Source organism: Terrapene carolina, unplaced genomic scaffold (assembly GCF_002925995.2).
Source record: "Terrapene carolina triunguis isolate 2854851 unplaced genomic scaffold, T_m_triunguis-2.0 Scaffold96, whole genome shotgun sequence".
Lineage (NCBI taxonomy): Eukaryota > Metazoa > Chordata > Testudines > Emydidae > Terrapene > Terrapene triunguis.
Window position 1 is genome coordinate 61,972,999 of NW_020664447.1, and position 18,041 is coordinate 61,991,039.

The 18,041-nt window shown below is 45.5% G+C and overlaps 1 protein-coding gene across 1 annotated transcript; it reads right to left on the reverse strand.

Annotated features, from left to right (window-relative positions):
• Positions 1–1,610: 1,610 nt before the first annotated feature.
• Positions 1,611–6,460, reverse strand: ZDHHC22 (zinc finger DHHC-type containing 22). The gene is made up of 2 exons (XM_024192727.1): positions 5,899–6,460; positions 1,611–1,876 (listed from the first exon to the last, which is right to left on the reverse strand). Exons 1-2 carry the CDS (start codon positions 6,458–6,460, stop codon positions 1,611–1,613), a joined length of 828 nt encoding a protein of 275 aa, XP_024048495.1.
• Positions 6,461–18,041: the final 11,581 nt, after the last annotated feature.

The window sequence follows — 18,041 nt, forward strand, 5'->3', positions numbered from 1 at the left end:
TATGGTATGGCCAGGGCTGACGAGAGGGGAGGGGAAGCCGGTACAAATTAACGGGGCCTGGCAGTCCGGAAGGGGGCCTGGGGGCCCAGCTTCCCCAGCTTCCCCCCCGCTCATCGGCCCTGTTTAGCCGGTCTGCCCTTGCTGGGGGGCCCGAAAAAAAATTGTCACCGGGGCCCGAACCTGCTCTTGGCGGCCCTGGGTATGGCCACCACTCTCCGGCCACCCAGCTCTGAATATGCACAGTAATTTTTTCCCTAAAGCTTCTCATGCCCCCCCAGAACACATTCCACGTCCCCCCAGTTTGAGAACCTCTGAAGAGCCTATGGTAAAGGTATGGCAGGAATGTTTGAGGTAATAATTTTGTTAATTTTTAATACTACTACAAAATGATAGCAAAGTGTCACGGTCTTTGGAGAACCCCACTGTCTTCCAGTGAGGTCTGAACTCTGAACACCACTCAACATGGACGAACCATCTTTGACTGTGTGCTACATCAGGATGTACATTTAAATGCTGCCACTTACACTCTCCTGCCAGCCCAGTCTGTGTGCATGCACTTTCTGTCACTCACTCACGCAAGTCACCCCCAGCCTACCTCTGTCACACAATCACTCACACACAGCCCAACTCTCAAATGCATCTTTTCCATTCATGCTCACAGTTTTCTTTCCTTGTATCTCTGCCTTATTTGATCCAAGGTCCATTATTAGATCCGCTTGCTGGTCCTTGGAGCGGGATAGACAATTGTGCCATGGACTGTGTCATAAGGCAAGGGTTGGGGGTGGGGAGTTGAAGAAGAAATACTCTGAGAAGCAGCCAATAGAGCTGCAATCCTGATAGGCCTCATGGTCAGTCTATTAGCTGCTAGCCCTTCATACACCTACGAAGGGAAGAGATCAAGAATAATTGGAGATCAAGAGACCTAATAAGTCCTTTCCATCCTAATTTCTAGTCTATAGAGACTAGACTCTCTCTGCCTTCCTAGCAGCCTCTTCCTAGAGGGTTTGGCTGCACTAAAGTTTTATTGTTAAATGCTTCTTTCTGTCTCAGGTCACTTTATGCTTCATAAAGCTCCAACTTGGAAACCCCCCACAGGAACATATACTTTGCTTACAATCTAGTCATGATAGCATGGGCTATCAGCTAAATGGAGAAGGATCCTGCTGCCAGTTGTGGGAGAAGGCATAGGTTAGATAAGAGAGAGAGAGCAAGAGAGAGGGGGGAGATAAAAGAGTGAGAAAGGAGCCTAAAGGAGGATTTGAATATTATTTTTCTAATAGTACAGAGCCTGTTGCCATGTACACAGGTGCAGTGATGTGTCTACAAAGCGGCAGTATCTCTTCATCTACATGGTTTGTGATCTCCTTATTAATATTTATTATTTGTATTAACATAGCGGCTAGGAGCCCTAGTCATGGATGTGGACCCCATTGTGCTAGGCACTGTACAAGAACAGAACAGAAAGACAATCCCTTATTTCTGTTCAGTTTGCTAGCCAATCCCTTCCCCACAGAGTCTGCAGTACTGAGAGATGGAATATCCCAACTTTGCCGTCTTGCAGCAGAGTATGAGAAAGTAGTGGTATATCTGTGTGTGTGTGTTGTGGAGAATTACTTGTCTTTATGCCTGTGATAGTCACTTCCCACATTTAGTATAGGAATGAGAAGTCCTATTAGCCACCTCTTCCCAAAGACATCCTGCAGGTTCTTCCTCCAGGGCCGGGCTCTTACCACCATCCCCTTCCGCACCTGGTAGCGAGTTTGCCCTCGTAAGATCAACAGTATCTGGTGGGAACAGAAGCCAGCACAGGCAAGTCCAATTCCAAGCCAGAGGTACAGCATGAGAATGACAAACATTTCAGAGCTAAGGAGAGCTCCTGCAGTTCCAGAGCCGGGAGAGGGGGAAGAGAAAAAAGAAACAGCATTTTATACACACCCCACATATTAGTATGTTAGCCCTCCAGAAATATTCAACCTGAAGAGTCCTGGAAACTGAATTATATTCTATAACAATTATACAACTGGAGAGCTAGAAGGAAAAAGAGAATTAATCATTCTAATTATTCTAATTGAAGTATTTCATTCATGATAATCAATGCAACTAACACTGTTGGGGAAAATATTAAAATGGTAGAGGTTAGAGTAGACTAGTGTTTATACTGTTAATATGTAGGATCAGGGCTTAAAGGAATTTTTGTGAAAATTCCACAAAATATAAAATGTATTTTAATCATTGTTAGTAACATTTTCAAAAGTGCCTAAATGACATAGGGCTTGTCTACACGGGATGTTTTTGCACAGCAAAGCAGGGTCTGAATCTACAATGCACTAGCTTGCAGCACAGTAGCATCTCTTGTGTACATGGCTACAGCACGCTAAAAGACTTATGGAAACATTGAATCTGACAGGTACTTCTAATCATTGTTTTGAAAAAGTTATATATAATTTTATACACATATAAGTACTAAAAAATATGGGCAGATCCTCAGCTGGTGCAAATTGGCCTAATTCCATTGAAGTCAATGGAGCTGTGAAAATTTACAGCAGCTATAATTCTGGCCCTATATATCTCTCTATATATAGTATGATATCAGTATATAGGCCAATTTGCACCCGGTCAGGATCTGCCAATATTTTTAGTACTTATATAACTATGAAATGTATCATAACTAATTCCTTACAGGTCTTTTAAAAGAACTTCTCTAATGTTACCTTTCCCGCCTGAAGAGAAGAATGTAGGAATGGTGCAGGGGGGACAACTCAAGTTACTCTAATCCAAGCCTCTCTCAGCAGAAGTCACCAAAGGGAACCATGCAGGAGTGCTGACTAGTCTTATAGCCAGTCCTGCCTCACCCTCTCTCACCAGGAGTCACCAGAACAGGGCTGGGTGGCTAGCTGTAAGTAGCTCATGGCTCCTCCAGTTATTGGAATTGTGTTATACAGGAGTTCAGAGTAGATGACCTAATAGTCCCTTCTGGCCTTAAAATCTATGAATTCCAGCTTCTCCATCTTGAAATGCTGTAATTAATAGTCTAGCTGTTGGCTGCCACAAAATTACACTTTGACTTCACTTCAAGTTTTGGACTTGGCTAGGAGAGAACATTCACACGATTTTTTTCAAACAGATTACAGCATCTGGCTTTTCAGTCCTGAACACTTGAACCATTAAACATTGCTTTTTAAATTCAATATCAGCATTCTTTTATTGTCAGATCCCAGTAGACATCATGCACAACATGGCAAGGGGAGAACAGATCCCCTTAAGGAGGTGAAGAATCCTCATACTAATTTGGTTGGTGAGGGTAACTTGAAATATTGAATAGGAAGGTCAGATACAAGCATGGGCTTCTCAGCATTTATTGGAAGCACAAGAGTGATAGAGATTGGTTCATTTTTCCTGATAATGCTCTGTTGGGAGCTGGGGACTTTGCAACAAGCCTGCAAGATTTATTTGAGGCCATGATGCAGAAAGTCACCATGTTGTGAGAACAGGAATCCTTTGTCTCTTTTTGCAAGTATAAAGCTTCCCTGAGCCATACTTAATGGACATAAGGTTTGTTCATCTTATTCTTAGGTTATCCAAATAAACAGTAGTCTATAGTTTTGTCAGTAAATCCAATCTGACAGACATTTACAAAAATACCCCTCATTTGCCCGTCATTACCAGAGACCATTTTAAACCCAAATTTACTTCTGTTCCTTGTGAACCTGATGTGATCTCACTCTTATTGCTGCACATTATTTATGCCAGAAATGCTGAATCATGATGCTGAATTTATAGATACTGGGACAAATTCTGATATCCATGCTGGCTCCTTTGTGCCTCCTGAACACAGATTCTGGCCACAACTAGCCAGCTGAGAATTAATCCAGCTGGCATAAAACTAACAGATCCATCTCCTATTCCAGTGGTCACCTGCTGCCAGCATAGAGAGCATGTCAGAGGAGGAAAAGGATGTGTTGGAGTGTGGTGGAGTTCTGCTCTGCTGCACTGATCCTCAGTTAATACATGGTCCCTTAGGGTCCATACACTAGTGGCATAAATTAGTGAAGCCCAGGGTTTTGCTCTAACATATGCCAGGGTTGATGCAGATCAGCCCACAGAATCAAAGAGTCATAACCAGCACCCTGGTAGACTCCTCACCTCTTCCCCCCACTCCATTTTGCTGTGTCAAGCATAGCTTAGAAGAGGAGAGCATCAAGTCTGGCGTTATTCATTCTGAAGAAGTTTATCCAATGTTATTTAAAATGTGGTTCTACTTGGAAAAGTGACTCCATCAAAATCTCATGGCAGGGTTCCATGTCTATTGTCTTTCAGTGACTACCATGCCAAAATTGGATACTTTTCTAAGTAAATTTCTGCTTGTTTGTTTTTAAATGCCAGCCTTCTCAGTCTGGAATCTGAAAATCAAGCTGGGTTCCTTCTGGCTCATGTATCATTAGCAAAATTCTGTAATCAAAACATAGTAACAGTCCTGTTGATTCATGACCCCAGAATACAATCCTGATCCTCTCTCTGAGCTGAGTGGCTCTGCAGGGGTCAGAGCAGAAGTCCTGTTTTAGTCAGTAAAGTGAGGAGATCTGATTCTGATACACAAAGGCTGCAGGTCTGATGGTTAAAAGAATGACATTTTTACTTAGTCACTTTCAGAGTACCACTAGTCTCTAAGCTTTCTGTGTAGCAACTTTTCAAATGCCCTTCATTCTAGGGTTTTGTCTCAAATTTAGACTTGGTGCATTTGGAGGGGCTCAGGGGCATGGTGAGATGAGGCGGGACAGAACTAGAGGTGCTGAGGCAGATTTGTGGGAGAAGGATCAGGAAAAGAAGTTAGAGGAGTAGAGGGAGAATTGATGAGGAGCAGGAAAAGATGCGGATGGGGAAAGGGCACCTTGAAAGGCATAAAAAGGCAGGGTCAGCAGCAAGAGATTATTCCTCTGAATACATTTGCTTTTGGCGTGGGGCGCTTTCAGAGATCAATGGTGGCTCTCAAACTGTGGTCTGCAAAGAACTATCTGGAGATCTGTGGAGAGCTGGTTGGTCACATCATACTAATTCTCTTCTTTGTTTCCACCTGCTAGATAGCATTAAAAGAAGCTAACATAATTTCCTAACACTGATTTTCCATGCGAGCAGCTGCTGTACTTGCCACAGGGAGGGGATGTGGGGCGAGGTGTGTTTATTGGGAGGGGAAAGGAAGTGGGTCTGGGCTTGTGTCTAATGAGAGGGGTGACTGGGCTGGGTGATGTCTAATGGGAAAGGAGGTGGGGCTGGGTGTGTGTTTTATGATGGGGAGATGGGGCAGGGTGATGGCGAATTGATGGGGAGATGGGGCTGGATGGTGGCGAATGGGAAAGGCGGTGGGGCTGGGTGTGTGTCTAATGGGAGTGGAGGAGTGACCAGGTGATGGCAAATGGAAGGGGAAGTGTCCCCCACTCAATCTCTATTAGGATATGGTTCCCCCCTCTGAAGAACTTGAGAACCAGCCCCAGCCACCCACGGAAGCACCCCTCTGCTTTAGGATAATGAGTGAAATTCTTTCTCCTGCTGCCTAGTTGCACTGGACTCTCTCTGTGCCCACCAGCCCTGCTCACTGACGCTCTGTCTTAGGCGCTGGGTTTGGGTTTTTTTAGAACCTAATAAATTATGAAGAGGGCTGTGTCTGGAACCTGGCTGGGGTCCAGCCAGCCTCGATTTCAATAGGGCCTTTGATCACGGTGCTAAAGTCCTGCAGGAAATGTACACCAAGCCTCAATGAAGAGATCCGTGAGCACAGGAACCCCTCCCTTCCCTTTCCCCGCCCTCCGCCCCTCACAAAGTTGCCTGGAAAAGAGCAGGACCCAAGTGACGCATTGGGGCAAAGGGAGACCATGTTCTTTCTCTGGGAGAGAGGCCGCTTACCTGAGAAGAACTGGCTGATGGAGTGAGGCAGGAGGGTGAGGAAGGCCAGTGGGTTTGCAAAGGACATAGAGAGCACTGCAGAAATGTAAGCCACCCCTGCCACCAGGGAGTCGAGACAAGCCAAGGAGGTGTAGAGGCAGAACATGACGAAGTTCCGCATGTTCCTGCTCCCGATGCAGTTCCCTGTGAAGAAACAGTGGTGGTCATGCCTTTGGGTGACTCTGGCACACAGTCTACAGAAGTGGGTGCTGGGCAAGGCTGAGCAAGGGGACCTGCTTCCGTCCGGCCGGTCCGCCACCACTTCGGCTCCTCCGCCCGAGTTCAGGCACTTGCCAAGGTCCTCAGGGGAGTTCTGTATCACAAGGATGTAGTTCCCCAGGGCATTAGCTGAGAGGAAGAGGAAGAGGGCCCCATGCAGCAGAGCAGGAGAGAAAAGTGGGGTGGTGGAAGGGTCTTTGAACATGCTGGGGATGAAGAGAAAGAGCTGGAGGACGAAGGTCACTAAGGAGATGCACAGGAAGTAGGCTGGAGCAACAACATTGAGCACCCTGAGAACTAGCATTGTGGATTACATTCCTGCAGGGAGAGCAAGAAGAGAACAAACATCACCGCCTCGGACGGATACTTGATGCGTCCATTTCCTTCCAGGTTCCCCATCCCCCCGGCTCCCCTGTTTGCTCCTGGCAATGCCCTCTCTGCTGCGCTCCCCCACCCCGCCCTCCCGTCTGCCACACTCACTGCAATGAAACCCCCACCAGTTCAGTGGCGTGTGACAGAGACAAGCTCCTTGGGGAACGATCGCTCCTCACTTCCGAGCTGTTACTGTCACAGCCCCCGTGCCTGGCTTCAGGGAGCTTGCAGGCGGCATTGCCACTGAGATTCCAGAGGCTGCGGTGTCTGGAGCCTCTGTCTGCCGGCTGCATCAGCACCAAGCTCGCTCCGCGGCTCCCCTTTTCTCTACTACAGGAGTTCCTGTTACAGGCAGGGTCAATTTCTGTGTTGCATGTCCGAAGGAAGGTGGGGGAAGAAGGGAAGAGAGAAAGGGTGGTTGCTCTACTCCCCTGCAACACGGATCAAATCCCAAACTCTAATTTATCCGTTGAAGCCACAGATCTGCAGATTACCTCAATGACTGTTGTCCCTACATGCGCAAAATCAGGAAATGCACAAAACAACTGCTAAGTGCTGCCCCAGCTGCAACCTTCGGCGTTGTGCGAGGAACTCTGTAACAGCAACAGAGCGCTGTGCGTGTGTGTCTGGCTGTCGTTATTGTATAGTCAATGCACATGATTACACCAACAAGCAAACAAAATCCCCTAAAAACCAAAGGTACCAAACAGCAGCCATCTCGGCAGGTCCATGTCAGCTCCCCCAACGCAGCGATGACTACGTTTAGCTCTTCCTTTTTCCATCCGTGCCAGACACATTTAAAATGTACAAGGGTACAAGGACCTAGGACAAATAAATGAAGCAGGGAGCCGCCTGTTCCAGCGGTGCCTGCTTTTTACACTCCCCGGCTGGACCTTATCCACCATTGTAAGGAAACTTCAGCCTGGAACTTAAATCGGAAGCACATTTGTCCCTTAAACTTTAACGATTTAGTAGCCACTGGGAACTTTCTTTGGTGCCAACACTGGCAGCCCCATCCTGGTTCTGGCGGGACCGCTGGGCAGTCTCCAGATCAGCTCACCCCCCTCTCCGAGCTCGTCTGGCTTGCTGGCTGGCTGGCACACGGAATAACCTTGAAATCCCCTTGCCTGCTGGTTTTTAGGAGTGCATAGTTGTTGCTCTTGTTACCTGGCTGCCCGGAGCTGCTGTGGCCGGCGTCCAAGGGAGCTGGGAAGAAGCTGGTGTCCCTTCGAGGCCAGCCGCTGGCTTAGCAGCAGCCGCGATGTGAAGGAGCAGAGGCTCGGGGAGCTTTTCCCTTAGCAGCCCTCTCCCAACAGCCGCAGGCGGCTCAATGGGGCGCTGTCCCTTCAGCACCCCCAGCAGGAACCGCCCTGTGCTGAATAGGCAGGAGCCTCGGGAGAAATAGGGAGCTGTCCCTTCAGTGCCTCCGGCAGGAGCCCTCCTGGGAGCAGTGGCACTGGAGGCAGCTGTCCCTGCAGCACCAGCCAGAGTATTGTGTGCCGCCGGGCCCCGGCACCTGGGATCCCTCCCACCCTACCAGCACCCCGTACGTAGTGGGAAGGTGTCCCTGTGCGCCCTGGAGCCTGGGCTCTCTGAAAGCCCATCAGTTCCACCAGTTGTAGCACCGTGGAGCTGCTGGCAGTGGGGCAGGAGACGGGAAGGAAGAGGAATCTGAGCTCACTTACCCAGAGCCCAGAGCAGGTCCTGCCCGCTGCAGCCCGGCCGGCTGGAAACTGCTGCTCCAGCAGGTGCCTCAGAAGGGGGGGGGGGATGGAAACGTCTCGCCTGCTGCCGACTAGCCACTCCTTGGAAGAGCAGCAGCCCCGAGGAACAGTTTTGTGAAGGCTGGAAAGTTTGGGAGGGGTTCTCTCTCTCTCTCTCTCTCTCTTGGCTGGCAGCCTCCGGACCTCTGGCACCCTAGTCAACTAGTGAGCATTGAAGGGAGGGGGGTAAAGTGCACTGTGCTGTATGCTAAACGGGTCCCAGAGAACCTGTGCACAGAGCTTTAATTACTCCACGTCCATAAGTGCTGAGTAACTAGCACACTCTCCCCCCCCCACACACACACACACAATACACATGCACGCTCTCTCTCTCCAAAATACGTGCACACACACACACACACAAACACCCACACACAAGACATTGACAAACGCTCACAGGTTGTCAAATAAATGTCTGCCTTTTGAAAGGGGCACAAGGAGGCTCCCTGACTTAGTGCTTTGAACCTCTGGAGACCAAGATTCAAATTCTGAACTGGTCACAGGAGAAAGAAAATACAGGTTGGTGGCTGCAAACTGGTCCTAGGATTGATCCCTTTCATAAGAACCATCCTGTGATTCAGACTCATTAGCAGGCTCTGCTTTTGCCAGGGAGGCCCATCACTCACATCTAAGTGGAGTGCATGGCAGGGCAGGACTAGGGTGTACTCCTGTGTCTCAGCTTCTAAGGAGATACACATTGTGAGACAAAGAACTCCCCCCCCCCCCACACACACACTGTGGGGGTTAGTGACAGATTTTTTTATTTAATGCTTTTTTGTTTTGTTGCATAAATAATGTTTTTTTCTCAGCTCACTTTCATGATTCAACATATCAGAGAAAAAACCATTTAGGATAACAAAAGCCAGAGGAAGCCAGGCCTGTGCACAATGGAGCTGAAATGAGACATGACTGAGATGCACTTCAGCAGAAATGTGGGGAAAACTGGGCAGCATTCACCCAGCCTTCACTCCCATCCTAATGATCTCCCTGTCATGATCCCAAATAAACAAAATCTTTTAATATTTCCTTGGCTTATTGATTTTAAACTAGAGTGAGCCTTAAAAGAAGGAATATACCGGCCTACCTTCTACTGTTAAACAATCAGTGTTTTCTTCTTATTTTAACAGCTTACATCAAAATAACAGAAAAAATACATTGAAACCTTTTCATGTAATGGAGGATCATTGACTGAAGGGACTGAATAACATGAAAGACATTAATTCTTCCTATACTGGTAGCACCACAAGCTACAGTTTATTAATGAAATGTATAAGAGAAAGTGAGCAGCTTTTCCCACTGGAGTGGTACAGTGGCTAAGTTATGCCTGCTGCTTTCATTAACATGCTCTTCCAGACTTTGATGCTCACAATTTTGTGACTAGCAAAATACTGACTTCATATTTAAAATATGGTATAAATTGTTTTTCTCTGTTCACATTATTGTGTTTGTGCAGTGGGAGATTGGGGAGGAGGGGTCAGGATTAATTCTCGTATAATTCCATTGACTTCAGTGGAGTTGTATCAGGGAGGAATTTGAGTCTGTGTTTGTGTGTGTGAGAGACAGAGATTTGAGAAAAGCTAGACAAATTAGCTTGTCCACTCACTGAAATAACAAGAGCAACGGTTAATTTGTGGATCTGTATTAAAACAAATGACATCAATATTTACTTCAGGAATTAGTATTATTCTCTCCCTTCCCCCGCCCCCAATGTCATACTGGTGAAAGAAGCTAGACTGATTGACAGAGAAATGTAAGTCTCCCATTTTCTCTTTTAGAGAGGCAGTGTGGGCTAGTGTACAGGAGACATGGGTTCTTTTCACAGCTCTGCTGCTGGCTTGCTGGATGCCTTTAGATAAATCACTTGACCACTCCATGCCTCAGTTTCCACATCTGTAAAAACAGGGATAATAACATTTACCTCCTTCATAAAGGCTTTGTGATCTCTGTATGAAAAGCACTATATAAAAGGGCTAGGTATTATTATTACCCATTGCACTGGTACTTCTTGGAGAATGGCACTGTGAACTTCTCCCACACACCACTCCAGAGCCAGCCCCCAGTGTCTCACCCCGACTTGGAGGGAGTTTGATCTCCATGGTCCACTGACCCTTTAAACTCTCTCCTGAGACAGGATCAATTAGTGCCAAGTGCGAAGGTGATTTCTCTGATGTGGACAGTTGTCTACTAGGAAGTAGACTGGGAATTCCACACAATCTATCAAACAGCCATCATTTGATTGCATCTTTTGGTCACCACTAACCTGGGCTACACTTGACCATAGTAGATGAAAGTCTCTATAGCAGGGGTGGGCAAATTATAGCCCAGGGGTCGCATCCGGCCCTTCAGACATTTTAATCCGGCCCTTGAGCTTCTGCCGGGGAGCAGGGTCAGGGGCTTGCCCACTCTGCGCATGCTGTAGCTCTGCGCGGCTCCCGGAAGCAGTGGCATGTCCCCCATCCACTCCTATGCATGGGGCAGCCAGGGGGCTCCGCATGCTGCCCCCACCCCAAGAGCCACCCCCACAGCTCCCATTGGCCGGGAATCGCGGCTAATGGGAGCTGCGGGGGTGGCGCCTGCGGACGGGGCAGGACGCAGAGCTGCCCAGTGCCATGCCCCCGCATAGGATCCAGAAAGGGGGACATGCTGCTGCTTCTGGGAGCTGCTTGAGGTAAGCACCGCCCAGAGCCTGCAACCCCCCTCCCCCATGCCCCAACCCCCCTGCCCCAGCCCTGATCCCCCTCCCACCCTCTGAATCTCTCTGTCCCAGTCCGGAGCCCCTTCCTGCACCCTGAACTTCTCATTTCTGGTCCCACCTCAGAGCCTGCACTCACAGCTGGAGCCCTCCCCCCTCCTGCACCTCAACCCCCAATTGTGTGAGCATTCATGGCCTGCCATACAATTTCCATATCCAGATGTGGCCTTTGGGCCAAAAAGTTTGTCCACCCCTGCTCTATAGTCTGTTCCCTGAGACATCTAATCCACTATGCTTGGCCCATGTTAAGCAAAATAAAATGCAGTACCAGTCTATTCCATGTTTCATGCTCTCTGGCTTCACATCTAACAGAGATCATCAGTGAACTCTCACTAAATCACAGCCCAAATTATGTTTTCTTTTATATTTTTCCAATAAAAATGTGCATAGCTTCAAACAGTCCCATTAGGTTTGCATTCAGGAGACAGCCCATTGGTTATATTTCACAGAAGGGAGTAATTTAATACATGTTATTTGATTCTATAGTTTGGATTAAATGGATCCCGTCTGTAGTATGTTCAGTGGTGCTTGTTTCAAATTTTCACTTAAGGTCCAAATAAACCTTATATCCTTCCAGTTGATTTTTTTCCAGTCAATTACTTTTCAAAATCTGGACATCCATAATATCTGGAGGGTTTTCTGTTTCGTTGTGTTAGGTAAAATTGAATGCTAATCAAATGTGGCAGACAAAACCTGATGTCTTCTGTTTAGCCATGAAATAAAGTAAAGAATGGGTATCAGAATGGCAAGATTACCCCACACCACTCACCAAGAGACCTCAAACCTATATTGATGGAGCCACCAACATTATGGGGCAGAGGGGAATTCAGTACCAGGGCTTTGTTCAGTCCTTAGCTACTGTACTGAAATTGTCAACAAGGGCCAAGACTTCCTAAAATCAGAGACTAAAATTAAGCTCCTGTCTATAATTGAGAGCTGCTGGCCATTGAGCAGTGCTGAAAGGCAGGCGGGATGAACTCGGGAACATAACATTATGTTCCTGTTTTTTGACCTAGGTTGCCAGTCATGCTGTACAAATTGTGCTGGTGGCTTTAGTGATGAGGACACCGTCAATAAGGGAAAGGACGGAGATCAACTTGCTCACATTAGGGCAACTAAACAGTTGATAGAAGGTCATGACTTTCTGATATTATCAGACTTGTGCTGTATTTGAATCTGTGGCCTAGAGATGAAGTATAGGTAGTTCCCTGATCCAGCCAATCTTCATCCTCCTCCTTCTCCATCATTAGCTTTAATGTGGAAATACACTAAATGACAGCAGCGTGTTCCCATCTGTGTGGGCCAAGCTTTTGTCTGGTTTGTTTGTTTGTTGATGTCTCATTATGTCTTGTCTTTTCCAGGGCTTATAACTCAGCTGTAAAAATATGCTGTGGGCTAAAATTTGGCATATAATATATCTGTGAGGGAACACATTATGTTTTCACTCTTTGTTGCATGCCAAAAATCAGTCTGGGCTAATTTTAAGGTGTCTAACTGGAAAGTTTGCGCCTAAAGACACATTCTTAACCTGCTGTATTTCAGACATGTCTTTGTATGTCAGACATATTCAGGTCATTAATCCATGTAGTGAATAGGGGGAAAGGAAAATGAAAAAACAGTTACTTTTCATTCAGAACCATATTCTTTCGCATCTGCTTGTGCTAACCTTGTCCAGTGACAGTGTCCTAAGGAACTTTAGCACATGGATTTATAACACTTAGCAGATTGAGCAAGGCAAAAAAGGGTCAATAATCTGTGACTTGATAAAGATTTACAGAACAGGCTGTAATGGCTCTGTGGGTGGTCTGAGTCTATCAGGCAAAATCTCCTTTTAAAGAAGTGTCTAAATACTAATTTATGCAGAAGATCAGGATGTTGTCATTCTCATTAGAAAAGCCAAAAATCAAATGGACCAAGAAGCATGAACTCTAAAGTCAGATCTAGATAAGGAAAAGTGGTTGTGTTTTAAAATGTATTCACTATCACATTTTAACTAACATGATTTTAAACAGGACATGGCACCTAGTGTACACAGGCCAAGTCAAGTTTAAAAATATTATCTGTCTTGATTTGCAAAGCCCCATATGAAATTGGACCTGGCTACCTGAGAAACTGTCTGTCTTGCGGCAACCAAGGACCTCCCACAACACTTCACTTAATGATGTTGCTGCGGACTAATAGGGGAAGGCTTGTGACCATGGGAGATGGAACCTTCACAGGAGCCAGACCAAAAACTTGGAACTCTTGCCACAAGAAATAAGAATGCCCACTAGCCTTGTCACATTCAGAGTCATATATAAGTCCCATCTCTTCACTCAGCCTTTCCCATAATAGTACCCTAATTCACTCAGTCATTCATCTTCAAGAAATGCCCTAAGCCCATTTTTGGTGGCAGAAAAGGAAGAGCAAAAGACTAGTATCATATTTTAAGTAAGGAGGGGTGTTTGGATACTGTGTTGGTGAAGGCCATGTAAGTACCTGGTTAGGTAGCTAGATAGAGCAAGGAAATATCAGGCCTGTTAAAAACAAATGTACCAAGTAACAATTTAGCATGTGCTCTTATGTGTCATGAAAGCTGTTGCAGAAATTAACATTTGACTCATTTGCTGCCGGCTGCTGATGTTGGGAAACACCAACTTTCTATGATCAAATAAACTTCAGCAAGCCAATAAATATCTGCTTAAAATAGATAATATTGGAAGGAAAATCTCCCATGGAGACAGGTGGAAAAGGAGCCCCACATGAAGGGAAAGGTGCCCATGCCTTAACTTAGTTGCAAACAGATGGCTGAAAGCCCAGGCAGGAAGGTCTATAAGAGAAAATTCTCAAGCAGCCCTGCAAAAGAGAGTGGGGGCAAATCAAAAAGAGGCCAACAGCAGAGAACATAACCAAAGGCTCAATCCTGCAAAGTTCTGAGCACCTTCTGCAAGGTGTGAAATGCCCCCAATTCTCATTTTCTTCATTGGGACTTGAGGGAGCTCAGCATCTTTCAGGATCAGGCTCTATGCACCTAAGGTAGGTTCACTTAGGACCTGATCCAGCTCCCAGTGAACTCAACAAGAATTTATCATAGTATCCGAACTAAAGCCCATGCAGGCTAACAGCAAAGGTGCCTAACCACATCAATCTGATTTCTGTGAATCATTTTGTTTAAACCTGATTCTTTTTAAGCTTTTGGGCATTAAAAGCTCCTGAGAAGGCAGCAGTCCCACTGCTCATGGAAGAATATTGTAGTTAGAGCCAGTAGCTGTTTAATGTTCCTTTAATGCTTGGTCATTTCCATGTAGAGTTCTGCAGGAACAGAGCACTTCAGTGAGTATAGAATGTAAAATAATAAATGTAAATATTAATTACAGAAGCAGATTAAAAACCTACATAAATAGCAAGGAATGTGTGAAAGTGATCAGCTCAAACAACCTGCTGTCAACAGGAACAATCACCATCTCCAAGAGCTGTCCACTCCTACTTGTGTTTACTGCTGCCGCCCCCACATCCTCACACCCACGTACCATGGTGGTCTGTTGCTATTTTGTGTTGCATTCTTGATCGAATTTATATCGTACAGCCCAAGGATTTTTAAGTGTCATGCACATCTAGGGCACCCTATAAATAATAAATAACAATAATACGTTCTCATATTCATAGTCGAGTCACTGCTCATGTGTTGAATAGTCACCGCCCAACAGATGGTTCTTCTTTTGCTGCCTCCAAAATGGAAATGACCAGTTACTAAAGATAAAATGTTCCTTCCCTTTTGCTGTTTCCCTGGGGCTCTTCCTTGAAGAAACTGCCACTCCCTAGAGAAAGAAACCTCTCAGTCTGGGAAGGAGTGAAGTCCGATATGAAATATGACACATTTCACCATGGAGAACAGAACAAATTTCTAAACCAGTGCTATAAAATAGACTGCCGCTGCAATGTGTCCTGTGGGATAATGCTTGTTGCTTCTAGTTTCACCTGGCTGTCACTCTCTACCCTAGAGATTGACTGTATTTCAATGGTGGTGTAGGAATGTAAGTTTGTAAACTACTTTGAGTGCTGTTGAAATGTAAAATATTATTGTTATTATATATGTGAGTACTGCACATGCTTATATTATATATATCTGCTAAACAGTGCATATATCAATGATTCTAACTGAACATATGTTGTTAGACTAAATATCTTACATTATATAGCTTCTGCCATCTTAAAGGCTCCCAAAGTGCATACCTATGCAGGGATCACTTCCCTCATTACCAAAGGGCTGCCACCTCTGGGGTAGAACATGGCAGCTGTTTAACAGCATACAAAGATACAATGATTTAAGACTGGAAATGAAGAATTGGGGGAGGGGGAGAATCCTCAGCTGGTGTAAATTGTCACAGCACCATTAAGTAATTAAAGCTGCAGGGGAATTTAGGAAGGCTGAGTATAGCTACCCAAATTGAAATTTGGGCAGAATACAAAGATTAATCTACTAACTCTTTTGAAAAGTGCACAAGTGATTTAGGATTTAAGGCAACAAGCAATTAGGACTTCAAGTTAACCTCTCATCTGAAGCCAAGTAACTCCCACCGCAAAGCACTCCCTAGCTGCCAGGCTTGGCAATGTTTCAGTACTGACTCAGGGGCAATGTTGCTACTTACAGAGTCATCAGCACCACTTCCTGTATCAACCTGGCTCTACTTGGGGATCTTCCACACAAACATTGATCAGGCATAACTCAGATAAACTAGTGAGCATTGAGGAGAACACAATCCATGGTGACAAGGCAGTAAGTGTGATCAGTGGCAGTAAGATGAACATTGTACTCCATGCTTATTTTTGTGTCTGAAAAACTATAGTGTGTCTGAGTGCTTTGTGTAATGAATTCACCAGTCTCAGCAGGACTCTGGGAAAAGAAAGTAAGTGCTATCTAGGGAATCCAGGGCCTGATTCTGCTGCCCTTACTTAGGTTGAATATCATCTTATTCTGCAAATAAACCCATTTGCTTTAATGGGACTGTGACGTTGTGCAGTCTATATGGTTTTATAAAAACATGATAATAAGTGAATATAATGTAACTGGGATAGTTTTATAAAAATTTGATAAGTGACTATAATGCAAATGGGATATGCTTCGTGCAAAAGGTCTCTTGTAAGGTATCATTACAAAGCTCATAATCTACTGAGTGTGATCATCCTATTTGTAGAAATGTACCACTCTTGTATCTAAAACTAGAAATATAAAACATAACTCTGAGGGCCTATTGTAATTATGTAAAGTGTGGGCCATTAATGATGGTTTGGAATCTTGATGACTCCCATTAACAAGGACCATTGTCTGCAGATGACTGTGTTTACCTGTGAGTCTTCCTGTATATGTGTGTGCTGGCAAGTGAGTAATGAAGTCTTGCAGTGACATGTGATCATGTCACCTGAACTGGAATCCATCTTTAACCTGGTGCTTTTCCAGTGAGGGGGGGTGAAAACCCAGAGGGACAAAGAGTTCCCGCCTTATGCAAAAGATATATAAAGGGGTGGAAGAGAACAGAGAGGGGGAGGAGCCATCATGGAGAATCCCCTAGATAACACCTAAGGTGGAACAAGAGCTGTACCAGGGGAAAGAATTGTGCCCAGGCCTGGAAGGTGTCCAGTCTGAGAGAAACTTACTGAAGCATCTCTGAGGGTGAGATTATCTGTATTTAGTTTGATTAGGCATAGATTTGCGCATTTTATTTTATTTTGCTTGTGACTTACTTTGTTCTGTCTGTTACTACTTTGAACCACTTAAATCCTACTGTCTGTATTTAATAAAATCACTTTTTATTTAGTAATTTACTCAGAGTATGTATTAATACCTGGGGGAGCAAACAGCTGTGCATATCTCTCTATCAGTGTTATAGAGGGCGAACAATTTATGAGTTTGCCCTGCATAAGCTTTATGCAGGGTAAAACGGATTTATCTGGATTTAGACCCCATTGGGAGTTGGGCATCTGAGTGCTAAAGACAAGCACACTCCTGTGAGCTGTTTTTAGGTAAACTTGCAGCTTCGGGACAAGTGATTCAGACCCTGGGTCTGTGTTGAAGTGGACTGGCGTGTCTAATTCAGCAAGACGGGGTGCTGGAGTCCTGAACTGGCAGGGAAAACAGAAGCAGGGGTAGTCTTGGCACATCGGGTGGCAGCTCCCAAGGGGGTTTCTGTGATCCAACCCGTCACAGGGACAAATTAAAGTGCTGCTCAGTAGAAGTAAGAGTGGCAGAATCAGGCTTTCAGTTTTGGAATTTTTGAGGCAGCTGGGCCTGTTTCCCTTAGTTGTATGGTCTTGGTAGTCTATTTCCAGGATCTCTGGTGGCAAAATTCCCAGAGCGGGGCTCCTACTTCCCTGTTCCCTGAGATGTGCAATCCTGTGTTTCTGCCTGAGGGAATGCAATGTCATAACATCAGTATTCCCATATGTGTTGGATGGAGAGGTAAGTGGAGAGGTGCACACACAGATCCTGTAATGCTGTCTCCCCTGAATGAGCCACTTGGGTCTTTGGTGCTAGGGGACAGGGATCTCCTCAGTTTCAGAATGAATATAGAATAGATGACTATCTCTTTCTGAGTCTTCCTGAGGATGGGCAGCCTTTTGACCATTTTTAAATAATTTCTGGTGCCTAAACATTGTTTAATCTGCATGTGAACTAATGAGAGACCAAGAGCATGTCCACATTGCAAGTGCAAACATGCTGAGGGTCAGAATTCCCAACACTGCTAAAGCACAGATCCATTTTGCAATGTAGACAGGATCTTAAGTATGTCTCTGACCTGTCCTAAAGGCTTGGGCTGTCCAACTCTAACTGTGTAGTAGCCAGGTCCCCCAACAAGGTTATAGCCCGGTCTCAAGTCTGTGCTATTCACTGAGAGGGGTGTGCCCTTCCAGGGAGAGTTTGGAAGCATTTAGTGGAGCAGAAAATTGATAGGCTGTTTTCCTGCCTCAGGCAAAGAGAAAAAAACAGTTTCTTAGTGTTTTACGGTAGCTGATGACTGAAC

Bases quoted from the DNA above. Each gene is read 5' to 3' on its own strand.
- ZDHHC22 (XM_024192727.1), bottom strand. From the start codon at position 6,460: ATGCTAGTTCTCAGGGTGCTCAATGTTGTTGCTCCAGCCTACTTCCTG. The intron at 1,877-5,898 runs GTAAGCGGCCTC...CTGGAACTGCAG, and splicing joins CATCAGCCAGTTCTTCTCAG to GAGCTCTCCTTAGCTCTGAA.